The 16,354-nt window shown below is 40.1% G+C and overlaps 2 protein-coding genes across 7 annotated transcripts in view; one reads left to right on the forward strand and one right to left on the reverse strand.

Moving 5' to 3' along the window:
• Window positions 1-1,691: 1,691 nt before the first annotated feature.
• LOC123520785 (uncharacterized mitochondrial protein AtMg00860-like) lies at window positions 1,692-2,054 on the forward strand. Its single transcript, XM_045283376.1, has one exon. The coding sequence runs from the start codon at window positions 1,692-1,694 to the stop codon at window positions 2,052-2,054; it is 363 nt and encodes a 120-aa protein (XP_045139311.1).
• Window positions 2,055-5,962: 3,908 nt separating this feature from the next.
• The window catches only part of LOC123520512 (4-hydroxyphenylpyruvate dioxygenase-like protein), a 64,485-nt gene continuing 54,093 nt past the window's right edge, over window positions 5,963-16,354 (reverse strand). For all 6 annotated transcript variants that reach the window (XM_045282832.1, XM_045282833.1, XM_045282830.1 and 3 more), the window contains one exon: window positions 5,963-6,111. Coding sequence is in view for 1 of the 6 variants with exons in the window: in XM_045282833.1 (XP_045138768.1) it covers window positions 6,108-6,111 (4 nt within the window). In the remaining 5 variants the exon portion in view is untranslated. The remainder of the gene's footprint in view (window positions 6,112-16,354) is intronic.

Here is a 16,354-nt window from a genome sequence, read left to right on the forward strand (position 1 = left end):
TTGATCAAATACATCCATAGCTATCGGACCCCTATGCACCGATAGTTTTGTGAGCGACTGTACATATGGAAAGAGTCAACAGACAAGAAAATGCCTGTGGATAGACAAGTGACAAGGCACCCCAACCTGGCAAGAGGGTGAGCCCGATACCCTTCGAGAGAGCGTGTTTTAACTGTGGATAGCTTGGCCAGAAAAAGCACAAATGCAGGAACTGGGCACGTTCACTGGAGGACGGGAAGCAGTTGGTCTTCGATCCCTGCTGCTGGAGCTGTGGGAAGCGGGGACACAAGTTCCCTAAGTGCCATCAACCCAACGAAGTGGTGACGCTATCAGGAAACGTGAAGCAGCTGGGAACTGGGGCTGCCTCCCAGCAGGACAACTGGGCACCCCAAACATTAAAGATGTAGTCAGGTGGCAAGGAGCATAAATGGACACCGGGTAGAGATGGTAGTGGATACATAGGCAGAGAGGACCTTCGTACGTGAGGGAGTTCCACCAGGAAGTGGTGTGAAGTGTGCAGGTGAACAACTATGTGGAGTTACGGGAGACTGTGTTCCAGTGAAGGGACCTGTGTGGGTAAGCTTAACAGTAGGCAAGGTGACTGAGTACTTGCAGGTATTTTTGGTGGAGATTGAGGATGAGTGCCTGTTGTGGATGGATTACCTTAACTGAGTGGGTGCATGTGTTGATCTCCTAGAGGATAGGATGTCAGTGAGAGGCTATGAAGTGTCTCTGAATCTTAGCAGAGAGCTCACCATGATGGGAGAGGTAAAAGAACCAGTATGGCAGAAACCAGAGCCCTTCAAGTCACCCAGTCAAGGCTGATGGTCATGCAGAGGGGAAGAGTTGCTCGCACCGTCACTAACACAGCTGCACATCACACCACTCCCACCACTACCTCCACCACTACCAATAAGAAAGGAAGCCTGATGGAGCCAGCAAAGGGGGAGAAGAGACAGAAGAACCAACAAGAGGGCCTGCCTGTGTACTTAGAAGACTTAGTGTGGAGGAGCTCTACTCAGCTGACAGCTGAGCAAGCAAGTAGAATGAGAGCACTGCTTACACAGAACTGTGACATGTTCAGCAGTGGAGATTTAGACTTAGGTCACACATCATTGGTGCAACACCACACCTACACGTGAGCCAGTCCCCCCATCAAGCAGGCGCCTCATTGGATTCCACCAGTGAAGAGAGTAGATGGAGAAATTGAACCAGGAGATGGAAACGATGGGATTGATAGAGTGGTCAGACAGTCCGTGGTGCTCGCCAGATGTACTAGTGATGAAAAAAGACGGCACTAGGAGGTTTTGTATCGACTACTGCGCGCTACACCCAGTCACTGTCTCTGATGCCTACCCTCTCCCATGCATCGACGACACGTTAGATGCTCTCAGTGGGGTCCAGTGGTTCTCCACACTGGACTTAAAGTCAGGGTACCATCAAGTCGAGATGGCATCTAAAAATAAGAAGACAGCCTTCTTGTGTGGACAGGGTCTGTGGTATTGGAATGTGATGCTGTTTGGCCTATGAACAACCCTGGGATCTTTGAGAGTCTGATAGAACATGTTCTGGAAGGAATGCAATGGAAGGCGGAAGTCGTATACCTAAACGATGTGTTTGGAAACAGTTTTGAACAAGAGTTAACAAGATCCACAAAAGTATTCATCTGCTTGAGGAAGGCTGGTTTGAAGATGAATCCAAAGAAATACCCCTTGTTCAAGTCAGAGGTATCATTCTTGGGACATGTTGTCTGCAGGGAAGATGTGAAGACTGACCCACTCAAAGTTGCCACAATCGAGGGGTGGCCAGTTCCTCAAAATGTCTCAGAGCTCCGCAGTTTTCTGGGCTTGTGCACATATTACCAGAGGTTTGTGGCTGGGTTCACCACCGTCACTGCCCCACTGCATCACTTGACAAGGAAGGGAGCATCCTATCAGTGGACCAAGGAGTGCCAGCAGGCTTTTCTGGCACTGAAGGGAGCACTGGTGGCAGCACCAGTGCTTCCCTACCCTCAGCCTGGCCTGCCAGACATTGTGGATATAGATGTGAGCTAAGATGGGGTAGGTGCCATGTTGTCACAGCTTTGTGATGGGAAGGAGTGTGTGATAGCTTATTACAGCTCCAAGTTTAATAAAGATGAGCAAAATTATTGAGTCACATGGAAGGAGCTGGCAGCGGTGATGAAAGCAGTTGTCCACTTCTGTCACTACTTGTACAGCACACACCTCACCGTACGCACTGATCATGCCGCGCTATGGTGGCTGAGGACAATGAAGGAATCTGAAGGACAGCTGGCCAGGTGGATTGGGAAGGTGGAGCAGTACCACTATGAGATTGTGCATCAACCTGGCAGGATGCACAGCAATGCTGACAGCCTCAGCTGCCATCCTCGTCCACTTTAGTGTGTGCACTGCTCATGGCAAGAACCTGAGATATCTGTGAGGAAAGTGACCATCGCTCACAGCATGACTGAAGCAGACAAGAGTTGGAAATGGGACCAACAGGAGGACCCTGACCTGTCTCTGGTGATTGGGTGGTTAGAGGCTAGTGGTGTAAGGTTTCCCAAGGAGACAGTGTCACTCGAGAGCTCCATTAGCAAGTGCCTGGTTGACCAGTGGGAGGCACTGAGTCTGCGAGGGATACTGCACCGATGCTGGACGCATGCACGAACAGGAGAGCTAAACTGACTGTTGGTAGTGCCACTCTCTTGGCGTCAAGAACTGCTGAGAGAAATACACAAGGGGAATACCAGCGGCCACTTGGAAGTGAAATGTACACTTGAGAAGCTTAGGTAGCTTGTGTACTGATGGAAATACAGAAGCAGGCAGGGAGTTCCAGATTTTACCAGAGGAAGGTATGATTGTGAATACTGGCTAACTCTTGTATTAGAGAGTTGGACAGAATAGGGGTGAGAGGAAGAAGAAAGCCTTGCACAGTGAGGCTGCAAGAGGAGGGGAGGCATGCAGTTAGCAAGATCAGTAGAGTCTCTGCTACTGGAGACGGCATGAGACAGGGTGAGATGGGGCAGATACCTGGCATAGCGCCTGCAGACAAGGTTTGAGAGGTGATGGTAGGCAGACAGACTTGGCAAATGACTTGTGAATTTAAAGGAAGCAGGAAAGAACCTTGGGGTTATTTAGTGCCACGCCAGAGGAAAGATAGAAATGAGCCTGGGGACTATCTTGTGTCTTACCAAAAAAAAGAGAGATGCAAGCTCTGGGGACTAGGGGTGGGCATTGTGCCAGAGAGAGAGAAAGAGATATTTGGGGACTAGTATTTTGCATCTCACCAGAGGAAGGAGAGAGAGAAGTCTGGAGACTAGGGAGCGTCTTGTCAGAGGAAGGAAAGAGAGAAGTCAGGGGATTAGGAGGCATCTCACCAGAGGAAGAAAGAGAAGTGGCCAGAACTTAAGCTGGCTCAAGTCTAGCTCTGGCTAATTATATACCCCTTGGGCTTCCAAGGATGACGTACCGTTCAGGTGCTGGCTGCATTTGGTTTCCTGCTGTGGCATTGTCCTTGGCCTGCCAGAACAACCCTGAGAAGATGTCCTAGTCTCCTGCTCAGTGTGGCCTCCTTGCCCAAACCCTGTGTCTCCTGGAGAGGACAAACAGCTGTCCCATACTGCTGAAGGACAACTGGGGTGCACCTGTGTGTACTGTGGCAGAGAGAGAGCAGAAAGAGGTTTGGAAATGCCAGAGACGTGCACAGACAGGCTACTGTAGCAATCCCAGACAGACCTTTTGCACCATTTCTCTCCAGTTTTGTCTGCTACAATGACTGTGCAGCCTAAGAGCAGCTGTGCTGTGCTGCTAAGGACAGAAAAGTAGCTTTGTGTGCCACAAGGACCAGGAGACCAGCTGGACTGGATTCCTAAACAATGTAGTAGTCGCCAGACACAGTGGCGCCTTTACTTCTGGCAATGAGGAAGAGTTCTGTGCTGTGAGAATGTTCTTTGGTAGAGACTGAGACTGAGTAAGCATGTGTCTTGTTTGTGTGCCCTGTGCTGTGAATACTTGTGAGTGGTGGTTTATGGTAAATAAACCCAGTAAATGTACCGTATGCATGTCCTTTCTTCCTGTGTGTCTGTTTGTACTGTTTGTTTGTGAATATCCGCCTAATGAGTTCCTGTCAGTGCCACTTTGCTTCAGACTATAGTCACCAAACCACCCCCATGAGTATCTTGTGTCCTCTGGTACCCCGTGCTGTCAGGGATGTGGAGTTTCCCTGACAAGTGGCAAGTAAAGGGGGGTACGTAACATTAATTTTGAAATTACAACTATAATATATGAATTGTATGTCATTGTCACATGATTACAATGGAAGACAGTCTTTCATTGGCAGTAAGTATTAAGTAAGGCAATAATGACTGATAAGGCAAAAAATTGCCAAAACTATCTCTCTCTCTCTCTCTCTCTCGGGTTTGTTTTGGATAGTTGCCAAGTTTTTTTTAATGGAGTATCACATAAAACTTAATCTACTTATGTGTGCTACCTTTATCTGAATTCTCCTTACTGCCTGATTATTGTAATACTGTAGATTATTAATATTATAAAAATTTGTCATGAAAAAGTTCCACAGAATGCTGCTTAGCCACTGTTCTTATCATTTTTCATCAAGGAACTCCTGTAGTGTCTTATTCATCTCATTTAATAATCATCTTATCTTGCATTATATCAGCTAACCCTCATAACAGAATTTGCATTATACATAATAGTCTATTTCCTTAATAAAGCAATTTAACTCATAATGCCTTTTTACTCATCCATTTAGTATGTTCCTCTTAATTCTCTGATACACCCAATCCTGCCTTGCAATAGAAAAAATTAAGCTGCAGACTTCATATTTACTCTTTTCACATTAGCCTCTATTCATTAAAATTTTCAGAATTTGCCACTATGATTTCGAATTCTTATCCTTAATGGTCTGACTTAGTTGTTACCCTCAGCACAATTGTCCCAGTGACATGGTTACAACAGAAGACCCATGCAGATCTGGCATACTTCACCCCTTATATACCACCCTTAAAATGTTTTTTTTTTTTTTTTTTTTTTTTTTTTAAAGACTGGTTATCCATAGACCTATTTTCCTCATTCTTCTGAGATATGGAATACAGTCAACTCTCAATAACGTGAGGGTTACATTCCTGGAAACATCGTATTATTCAAACATAATTTTCCCGTTGAAAACAAGGGTAATAGGGTGGGGGGTTTACATTCCTGTCCACTGGGAAAGTCTACCTATTTTGTGGATTTTGTTACTCAAACCTTAAAAAAAAAAACTATTAATACATCACCAGTTCATGGAAACAATAAAAACACATGGTCTCACTATATATTGTTATGCTTCTAAAATCAATTAATTTACCAAAAACTAATAGTAATAGGTATTTAGGCAAAATTTATGTGAAGGTAATGACAAAGAAACGGGGCTTGGTTCACTTTTGCAGTGAAGGTAAATCTTACCTGAACATTGCCTTCACAAGCTGTGGGAAGGCAGCGTTCACTCTTAAGAATACCAATTTCTCCCGGACAATATCATTCAACTGACAAAGGTGGAAGGTATTGTTTAAGGATCCGGCCAAGAGCATATCTGGTGGTTCCCTCCAAAAGCAGCATGGGTGTGCATGATGTCATCAAGTCTAGTTAAGTTAACCCATGTTCAATTGAATAAATTGCATAATTTAATTGTATCTCCTTAAATATCAAGTTACGTTAAATCAAAATCGCATTAATCAAGAGTTGACTGTACTTATAAACAAAAGAATAACAATTCAATCCTTGCATAGGAATTTCACACATAATTCTAAAGCAGTACAGGATCCATGTTTAAAACTTTGTGTATATGCAGCATCACTCAAATTCATATCTGGGCACCACTGAATGTGATTCATATCACACAAGAACTTCAAACAGAGAACAAATAATTAATTATAGGAGAACAAGGACATACAAAAGACCATTCATAATATCATATATCACATTTTATGTTACACTGTACAATGTTTTGAAATATGTACATTAAATTATCACAATACTTTTCTATAGATCATGATGTCTTGGTCTCAGTTGGGAATCTCTTCATCATCACTGACTCAGCATCCTCCTACATCACCTAGAAGAAGGAAGAGATGAAAATTAACATTGTCCATCTTCCTACTCAGCATTTAAATATTAATTCATGCTCATGGTGGTCTGCTACTCTCTCTCTCTCAGTTGTGTCTATGCATGCTATTCATGACAACCAGTAATTTTCTTACAGAAAGAGTGAGCTCATAATGACCAAAGTGTGTGTGTGTGTGTGTGTGTGTGTGTGTGTGTGTATTTACCTAGTTGTATATTACAGGGTTCGAGCGGGGCTCATAGTGACCTGTCTCCATATCTGCATTTATCCAACTTTTCCTTAAATTTGTGAACACTTCCTGCTGCTACAATCTCATCACTCAATCCATTCCAGATGTCCAGTGTCCTCTGCAGAAAACTGAACTTCTTAATGTTCCTCAGACACTGACTTTTTATGATCTTGGAATGTCCTTTTGTTTGTCTATCTCCATCCTCTGTCAGTAATACTAGGTCTTGTCTATCTATCTTTTCAAAACAGTTTACTAACTTGTACATCATTATTAGGTCTCCTCTTTCCTGTCTATCTTTCAAAGTTAGTAGTTCCATTTCCTTCAGTTTTTCCTCATAGGGAAGATTCTTTATTTTGGGACCATCTTTGTAGCTGTCCTTTGGATTCTTTCTAGTTTCTTGATGTCTATCTGCTTGTATGGTGACCATACCACTGCTGCATATTCTAGTCAAGGTCTTATCAGAGGTTATGATCTTTTCATCATACTCTTATCCATGTAATTGAATGCCACCCTGATGTTAGTTAGTGTCTTGTATGTTGAAGCAAACAGTCCATTTATGTGTCTTTCTGGAATTAGGGTGTCTTGTATAATTGCTCCTAGGTCTTTTTTCTTCACTCCTATTCATTACATCTCTTCTCCCATTTTATAATCCCACTCAGGTCTTCTATTACTTTACCCATTTCCATTACATGGCATTTCCTGGTATTAAATTTTAATTTCGACTTTTGACTCCATTCCCTTATCTTGTCAATATCTTTCTGTAATTCCATACAGTTCCCAATGTTCCTTATTACTTTCAAAAGTTTTGCATTGTTTGCAAAAAAAATTTATGTAGCTACTCAAAGCCTCTCGTAAATGGTTAAAATATACTTGAAACATAATTGGTGTCACCACCGAACCCTGTGTTACGCCAGTGGTAACTGTGCCCCAGCTTGATGGGGTGTCTTTTATCATTGTCCTCATTTCCCTATCTATTAAGTAATCTGTCATCCAACTTAAGATATTGCCCTTTGTTCCTCCCACGTGCTCTATTTTCCATATGATTCTTTTATGTGGTACTCTGTCGAAAACCTTCTTAATATCTAGATACAACATGTCAACCCATCCATCTTTCCCTTGTACTTTATCTATTATTCTTGTATAAAAGCTTAGTAAATTTGTTATGTATGGCCTTCCTTTTCTGAAACCAAATTGGGAGGTATGAAGTATTTCATTTCCCTCCAGATATTCTAACCATTTTCTTTGATAACAATTTCACAGATCTTTCCCACAATAATTATAACACTAATCTTTCATTTCAGGACTAAGTCTTTTTTTCCTCCTTTGTATATTGGAACTATATTTGCTCTTTTCCATTCCTTTGGTACCTTCCCTTCTACTAGAGAGCTGTTGATTACATTCCAAATTGGCTCCACCAGTAGTTCTCTACATTCTCTTAGTGTTCATCTTGACACTCCATCTAGCCCCATTGCCTTTCTTACATCCACCTTTTCTAGTAATTCTCTAATTTTCTGTTTTTGTATCATGACATCTCTTAATCCTTCCTGTGTCGTGTACCAGTAGTTGTTTGGTTCTATGAACTCCTCTTAATTAAATACTGATTTTAAGCTCTCATTCATAAGTTCACTCACTTCTTCCAGTGTTTCATATACTATCCTATTTCCCTTATTTAACTTAGTAATGGTTTCTCTGTTACTTTTCCATTTATATACTTAAAAAAAGCTTGGGTACTTTTTCACATCTCTTCACTACATTCTTTACAAAATTTCTCTCCTCCTCTCTTCTTATCCTAATGTATTCATTTTGTGCCTCTTTATACTGCTTCTTATTTACTTCATTTCATTGCTTCCTTAATTTCTTCCAGGTTGCATCCATACACTTTTTAAGTTTTGCACATATAGCATTACTGTCATACCTCGCCGAACACGAATTCGCCGAACACGAATCGGTAAAATATACCATATTTCACTGAGCACGACTTTGACTTGCGATTGCACGATTTGGTCTCCAATGGAATATCCCGCTGGTCATGGTGGATGCACGCGACCTCCCCTCTCAAGCATCTTGGACTTGCCCCACACAGTTGGGGGAGAAGGCTTTGATGACATGACTGAGGAAGATGTGGATGATGTGATTGACTCACATGATGCTGAGCCTTCACTTGAAGAGTTGCTGCAGCTGGAGAAAGAAGAGGCAAGAGGAGGTGCTGATGATGAGGATCTTGATGATGATGAAGAGACCAAGCCTGTCTTCACCATCAAGACTCTTCATCATTTGCTGAAAGTCATGGAAGATGCAACATCCCTCTTCATTGAAACAGATCCTATCCTGGAGAGGAGCATTAAGTTCAAGAGGGGTGTTGAGGAGCTTCTTGTGCCCTACAAGGAGACTTTACACCATATGGAAGCATCTGCCAGTCGTATTTCAAGCCCTCTCCAACCAGAAAATAAACTAAATAAGGTACTAGTACTGTAGTTAAATAAAATGTGTGTTTAGTACTTCATTTATTGTTTTTTTTTTTTCAGTCTTTTGGTAAAAAGTGGTTTTTTTGGAGGATCTGGGAACCTAACCCCTATTTTCCCATAGGGCCTATTATTCATCCAACACGAATCTCGCCGTGCACGACGAGCTCAGGAACCTAACTATCGTGTTGGGCAAGATATGACAGTATACCACGTGTGTTTGCTCTCTTTTACTCTGTATACAGGAACCTATCTCTTTACCTTCTCATTATACTTGTCTAGGAATATATCATACTTCTCCTGAATTGTCTTGCCTTGCATAATTTTCCTCCACTCAATACTACTGAAGTAACTTCTTAATCCTCCAAAATTTGACAGCGTGGTTTTGTCTTTTTATTAGTGTCCCTCATTGCGTTTCAATATTTCCTGATCCTCTAAAATTGATTTCTAAGACCACATGATCACTTTTCCCATTAGGCTATGATATTTGATGTTTGGACAAGGCTCTTTTTTTTTTTTTTTTTTTTTTTTAAATACCAAATCCAACATAAATGGTTCTTCTTCCCCTCTATATCTTGCATAGTCCTTCACCCACTGGTTCAATGTGTTTACCATTGCCAGATGTAACACTTCCTCCAGTGTAACTGTTTACATCCATTTCTTCCCAATTTACATGTTTGCAGTTTAGAGCTCCTACAAGTAACACTCTTCAGCCCTTTCTTAAAATATTGTCCAGGCAATTTAATACTTCCTTTTGCATTTCTTTATGTACATCAACCTTCATGTAATAGTCTTTGGTGGCACATATGTTACTATGATACTCCTTTTTCCCTCCCACTGGTCCTAATTGTTATGCTTAAAACCTCTTCCAGTCCATCTCCATACTGTACCTCCTCAACGTATACATCCTCTCAAATCATTATCAATACTATTGCTTTTCCTCTTCTGTCTCTCCTCCAAACATTATATCCCTGCTCTTTAAAATTCACTTGGACATCTTCACTTAACTTTGTTTCTGTTATACATATCACGTCCAGTCCTTTTTCCAATATATAATCTCTCACTTCCAAGCTTCCTGATATAAATCCATCTATGTTTATATACATGACTCTTAATGCTTTCCTTCCTCTTCCCAAATATACCATTTCCTCAGCCTCATGTCTAGCACTCTCAAGATGAACTTCTCGTTCTCTGTCCTTCTATTGTTTTATTCCTTAGCTTCACTTCTCAGTTCCCTCTCTTATTCCCTTTCTACCTCATTCATCTCTCTCTTTATCAAATATTGTTATATTCTGCTTTACCAGACAGCTTTCTAGTCCTCTCCAATATTTCTTCTACCCCTACTTGCTCACTATATTTACCAAGTTTGTATATTTCTTCTATTTCTTCATCAAGATTATTCTTCATCTTGAACCACTGAGGTAATTTCTTTAACCATCTCTTTCTCCTCCTACTCCCTCACAAACTTCACTGGATTCTTTTTTTCTTCTAGTCCATATATAACCATGCACTTCATATTTCTCACTAATTCTTCTTATTCTTTGATTACTTGTATGACTGTGTCCTTCGTTTTCTCTCTTATTTGTTGCTTAACTACTTCAGTAAAATTAACTTTTCTTCTTGTTCCTTTTTCCAGACCATCTTCTATTCCTCTAGTTTTATTTTGCTTATCCCTTTTCCTGTTTCCAAATTAGAGTCTAGCTTTTACTGCATCCCTTGTAATACTTCATAGTTTTGTACATTTGTCCTTAAGGGTGTTGTTTTCCCTTTACATTTCCTCTAGAGTTTTCTTCATGTCATTGTTCATTCTAACAGTACTCTCTAACTTTAAACATATCTCTCTACCTCTAGGTTTTTCACAATCAACTGATCCTGTTTTTTTAAAATCCCGGGAACCATCTTCCTCAAAAACTTTTAAGTTCTCTATCCATTGTGATAATTCTTTTCACATTGATTCTTTCCTTCTTAAATATGGAAAACTCCCAGCTGCCTTAATCTGAGGTGTTTCAATAATCTCATTCCTGGGTCCTCTCGGTCAGGCTCCCTGTCCCTTGTTTACATAGAATGCAGTGCTAACTGTGCCGTCTATATTCTCATCCCTTACATAATTCTTCTCAGCCTCAACACAAGCATATATAATCTAACTTTGGAGACAGGGTCACTAACCTAGCCTCCTATCTCCTCGTAACACATCACCAGGTCTGCTGGGCTTCATGTGGACTGGGTGTGTATTTACCTAGTTGTATTGTACAGGGTTTGAGCAAGGCTCATAGTGTCCTGTCTCTATTTATCCAATTTTTTCTTAAAGATATGCACATTATGTGCTGTAATAACTTCATTATTCAATGCATTCCACTTCTCCATCATTCTGCATGGGAAACTGTATTTTCCAATATCCTTCACACACTGCCTCATCCTGATTTTCTTTACATGACCTCTTGTCCTTCCATCTTCTGTCAACAGCACTAGGTCTTCCTTGCTTATCTTTTTAATGCCATTGACTATCTTGTATTAGATCTCCTTGTTCTCTTCTATCTTGTAAGGTTGGTAGTCCCATTTCCTTCGGCTGCTCTTCATATGTTAGGTCCTTCAGTTCCGGCACCATTTTTGTAGCAATCTTCTGTATCCTTTCTAATCTTCTTATATATTTTATAGAGCTCAGAGACCACACAACAGCTGCATATTCCAGCTTTGGAAGTATCATGCTTGTGATGATTTTTTTTCATTATATCTTTGTCCATGAATTGAAATGTTACTCTTATATTAGTCAACATTTTATATGATATACCAAATATCTTGCTTATATGTTTTTCAGGGTTCAGACTTTCCTCTATAATCACTCACAGAACTTTTTCCTCTTTAGTCTTCATTATTTGCTCCTCTCCCCATCAAATTGTCCCATACCAGTCTTCTTTTGCTCTTTCCTAGTTCCATTATGAGACATATCTTGGCATTGAATTCCAATTTCCACTTCTTACTCCACTCATTGATCTTGTTTATATCATCTTGTAACAGCAAACAGTCCTCTTAATAGCTTTGCATCATCAGCAAATAGATTAATGTAACTGTTTATCCTATTGTCAATGTCATTTACATATATCTGAAATATAATGGAGGCTAACACTGACCCTTGTGGCACTCCACTTGTTACTTTACCCAAAGATGAGTACGAATCTCTGATCATAAACTTCAAATAAACCCTTGTCCACTCTAACAAAGCTCCTCGCAGTTCTCCTATGTTCTCTAGTTTCCAAAGTAGTCTTCCATGAAGGACTTTATCAAAAGTCTTTTTTATGTCCAGGTATACTGTGTCCACCCATCCATCTCTGTTATCCAGTCCTTCTATTACCCTTGAGTAGAAACTCAATAAATTCAACACATATGACTGTCTTGTCCTAAATTGTGTGTTCGATACAATTTGTTCTTCTTCCAGATGTTTAACCCATTTTCTTTGATAATTATTTCATACAACTTTCTCATAATGCTTGTAAATAACACCGGTCTGTAATTTAATGGCTCAGTTGCCTTTACCCCTTTAAATATCGATATTACGTTGGCTCTTTTCCATTCTAGTGGAACTTTCCACTCATTTAGTGAACTTGTAATTATATCCCAAATTGGATCCAGTAGTTGTTCTTTACATTCTTTTAGCACCCAGCATGAAACACCATCTGGCCCCATTGCTTTTCTGACATCCAAATTATCCAATAATCTTCTAATATCTTCTTTGTGCACTGTGATTTCCTGTAATCCTTGGTAATGCAATGTTCTATTTGGTTCTATAAAATCTTCTAACAGTGAACACCATTTTGAAGCTCTCATTCATTATTTCACACATTTCTTTCTCTGATTGGTATGTCTTCCCTCCTTTCATTATTTTTTTTATTGTTTCCTTGTTCTTCATTTTGCCATTTATGAATCTGTAGAAAAGCTTGGGTTCACCTCTGCTTTTACTCACCACATTTCTCAAAGTTTCTTTCTTCGTCTCCTTACTCTAATGTATTAATTTCTCGCATCCATATATTGCTGCCTGTTACTGTCATTTCTCTGCTTTGTGAATTTCTTCCAAGCTTTATCTTTTGCCTTTTTCGCATCTCCGCATCTAGCATTGTACCAAGCGTGGATTTTTTTCTTAACTCTTTAAAAAGGTACGTATTTCTTTACTTCTTCATTATATTTCTGTAAGAATATTCCATATTTTTCTTGTATTGTCCAGTCGTACATAAAGTTTCTCCATTCAATGTCAACAAAAATGTTCCTTAATTTTTCAAAATCTGCTCTTGCATAATCTAATCTCTCTTTTTTGTAGTCATCTCTGTAACTTATCCCATCCTCCTCTTGTATTTCTAGCTCTAATATCACATGATCACTTCTTCCCATTAGACTGAGGTATTGTATGCTGGGAGGAAGCTCTGGTTTCTTTGTGAATACTAGGTCAAGTAACGATGGTTCTTCTTCTCCCCCTTTACCTTGTTGACTCCTCCACCCACTGGTCCATTGTATTTACCATGGTCAACTGTAACACTTCTTCTCCCCCACTGTCCAGCATTATCCATTAATTCCATCTCTCTGTCCAGTTTCTTTTTTTACAGTTAAAGTCTCCAACAAAAAAGTATTTTTCCTTCTCTTCTCAACATATTATCTAAGCACTTAATCACCTCTCTTTGCATGTCTTTATTACCAATAATACGGTATCAGAATGGTACAGTGGCACCTGTGAGAAGGGAGATGACAGAGCTTTGTATATGACCAAATGTGCAGCCGTTTGATTACCAGATATTTTCACCACTAATAAGCCTTTGGTGTTAATGTAAGTTTATATATGAAAAACTACAGATAGAATGCAGGAGAATGTTATTCCGATGACCACGGTAGCACAAGTCACAACTGGCAGAGGGGGATGGGGGACGCCAGGGAGCCTTTGTTTACAACCACGGATGTGGACATTCGACAATAAGGTATTTTTTCAAGTATTAGATCGAAGAGATAGAGGAAAGGTTTGAGGAATGGAGATTAGCATTGGAAAGTAGAGGAATGAAGATAAGTAGAACAAAGATGGAATATATGAATATATGAAGTGTACAGAGGAGGACCAGGATGGAAGAGAAAGCATCAAGATGGAGGGTGTGGACCTGAAGAGGCTAGATGCTTTCAAGTATTTGGGATCTACCCTATCAGCCGATGGCAGTGAAGATAAGGAAATAACTAGAAGAATACAAGTAGGATGAAGAAGCTGGAGAGATGTATGGGGAGTAATATGTGACAAGAAAATGCCAGTAAAACTAAAGGGAAAGGTATATAAGACTGTGGTGAGACCAGCAATGACATATGGAGCAGAGGCATTGCCTGTGAAGAAAGTAAACAACAAGAGGATAGAAGTAACAGAAATGAGGATGTTACGTTGGATGTGTGGCGTGACAAGGGAGGACAGAATAAGCAATATAAGGATCAGAGGAACAGTGAAGGTGGGACAGATATCGAAGAAGACTCATGAAGCAAGGCTAAGATGGTATGGGCACATAATGAGGAGAGATGCAGTAAGTGAGGAGAGGAGAGCCCTGGATATGGAAGTGCAAGGAAGGAGGAGAGGAAGACCCAAGATCAGATGGAAAGACTGCATAAAAGACGACATGAAAGAGAAAGGACTGCAAAACAACATGGTTGGTGACAGAGGCAGGTGAGACAACTCATCAAAAACAGCAACTCCGTATAAGGACAAGCTGATGACGAAGAAGAAGATGGAACTTTGGTGTTTGAGTATTTAGATGTTCGAATATTGAGTCTCTACTGTATATATATATATATATATATATATATATATATATATATATATATATATATATATATATATATATATATATACAGTACAGGCAACCGCCGCTTAACGAAGGTTCACACAATGAAATTTTGTTACAACAAAGGTTTCCTTTTACTACCATCTGCTCGTTTAATGAACACCAAACTTGCTTTAACGAAATTTTATCCAGGTAATTTTTTCCAAGTTTGAAAGCCCCGCCATATCATGCAAGCTGACAGGCTTTTGAATACACCAGCGCCTCTCGTGGACAAAACGCCCACCACTCACTCCCCCAGTTCAAAACAATAACAGCGTTAGCAGCAGCTTGTCTTCCCTTGCTCTACATGCCACCAAAATGCCCTGCAATGTTGCCTAGCATTGCTACAAAGACCAGGAAGTCTCTTACTTTCGAAGTGAAGCTGGATATTATTCACAGACATGAGAGAGGCGAGAAAACTAATAGCATTGCTTGCCACCATGGCTTGACTCCATCTAATGTCTACTATTTTCAAGTCAGCAGACTCTATTAAGAAGGCTGGTGAGATCATATCTTCTTTGGAAGCTAAAAGAACCACCTGAACTTGTGACTCTGCAATGGATAAAATGGAAAGCCTTGTGGAAATGTGGTACAGTACATAAGTTTTGTATGCGGTACAATGATGCGCCCTTTGTTTACGTTCCACAGGTTATCAGTTAGGGCATTTCTCGCTCCACTCTCCCTCCCTTCATAAATTTAAGATCATCTACATTATAGATTTAGTTACATACATACATTAGTGTACATTATAATGACTTAGTCTTAAATTAAACTGTGTAAATGTTTAACTTCATAATTTTTACTTTCATTAAAAATTTCACTGTACTATGATGCACTCTCGCTTTGTTTACTCTCAATGGAAGCTCAAGTAAGGGGTCAAACTTGTTATAATTAAATTCGCTTAACGAATGGTTTTTTAGAACGTAACCCATTCGTTAAGCAGGGGTTGCCTGTAATCGCCTGCATATCTAGATCGCCACTATCCGAAATTCGCTACTATCCGGAGCTGCCCCCAAGTGTATTCAAACCTACCGCGTGACCAATCACTTGATCCTGCTAGGCGGCAGCAGTTATTCCTATGCCCTTCCGCTCTTACTCGCCAACAACTCAAGTAATGGCGGCACTATTTGGCGAGTTTGTAGCGTTCTTCATCAGTCCAGTGTACAACGTCCCACCACCACTTAAGGCGGCGTCACACTAGCACTTTTTGCGTCGTCTTCGACAATTTCCGTCGTTTTTAACTGTTCCGTGAACTTTTTCCGTCGTCTTGAGTCAGACGAAACGCACCATTTTCCTCTAGCATCAAATTCTAGTCAAATTAAGATCTATGGCTTCTAATCAAAACTTTTCTAATAAAATTAATTTTCCTGTTAATTGGAATGATGCTATAATCTCAAATTATAGAATCTTGATCAATAGACGTAAATACATTTGTTTGTGTGTGTGTGTGTGTGTGTGTGTGTGAATATATATATATGTATATATATATATATATATATATATATATATATATATATATATATATATATATATATATATATATATATATATACAGTAAAGTCCCGGGTTATGTCGGTCTCGAGTTACGTCAAACTCGTAGTTACGTCAGTCCACTATAAGGCAATTTAAGATTAAAAAAATAGAAAATTTATAAATCGTAAAGTGCGGGATTTATTGTTATTGTTGGTGGTTGCCCGCCACACTGCCTG

This window comes from Portunus trituberculatus, chromosome 47 (genome assembly GCF_017591435.1).
Source record: "Portunus trituberculatus isolate SZX2019 chromosome 47, ASM1759143v1, whole genome shotgun sequence".
Classification (NCBI taxonomy): domain Eukaryota; kingdom Metazoa; phylum Arthropoda; class Malacostraca; order Decapoda; family Portunidae; genus Portunus; species Portunus trituberculatus.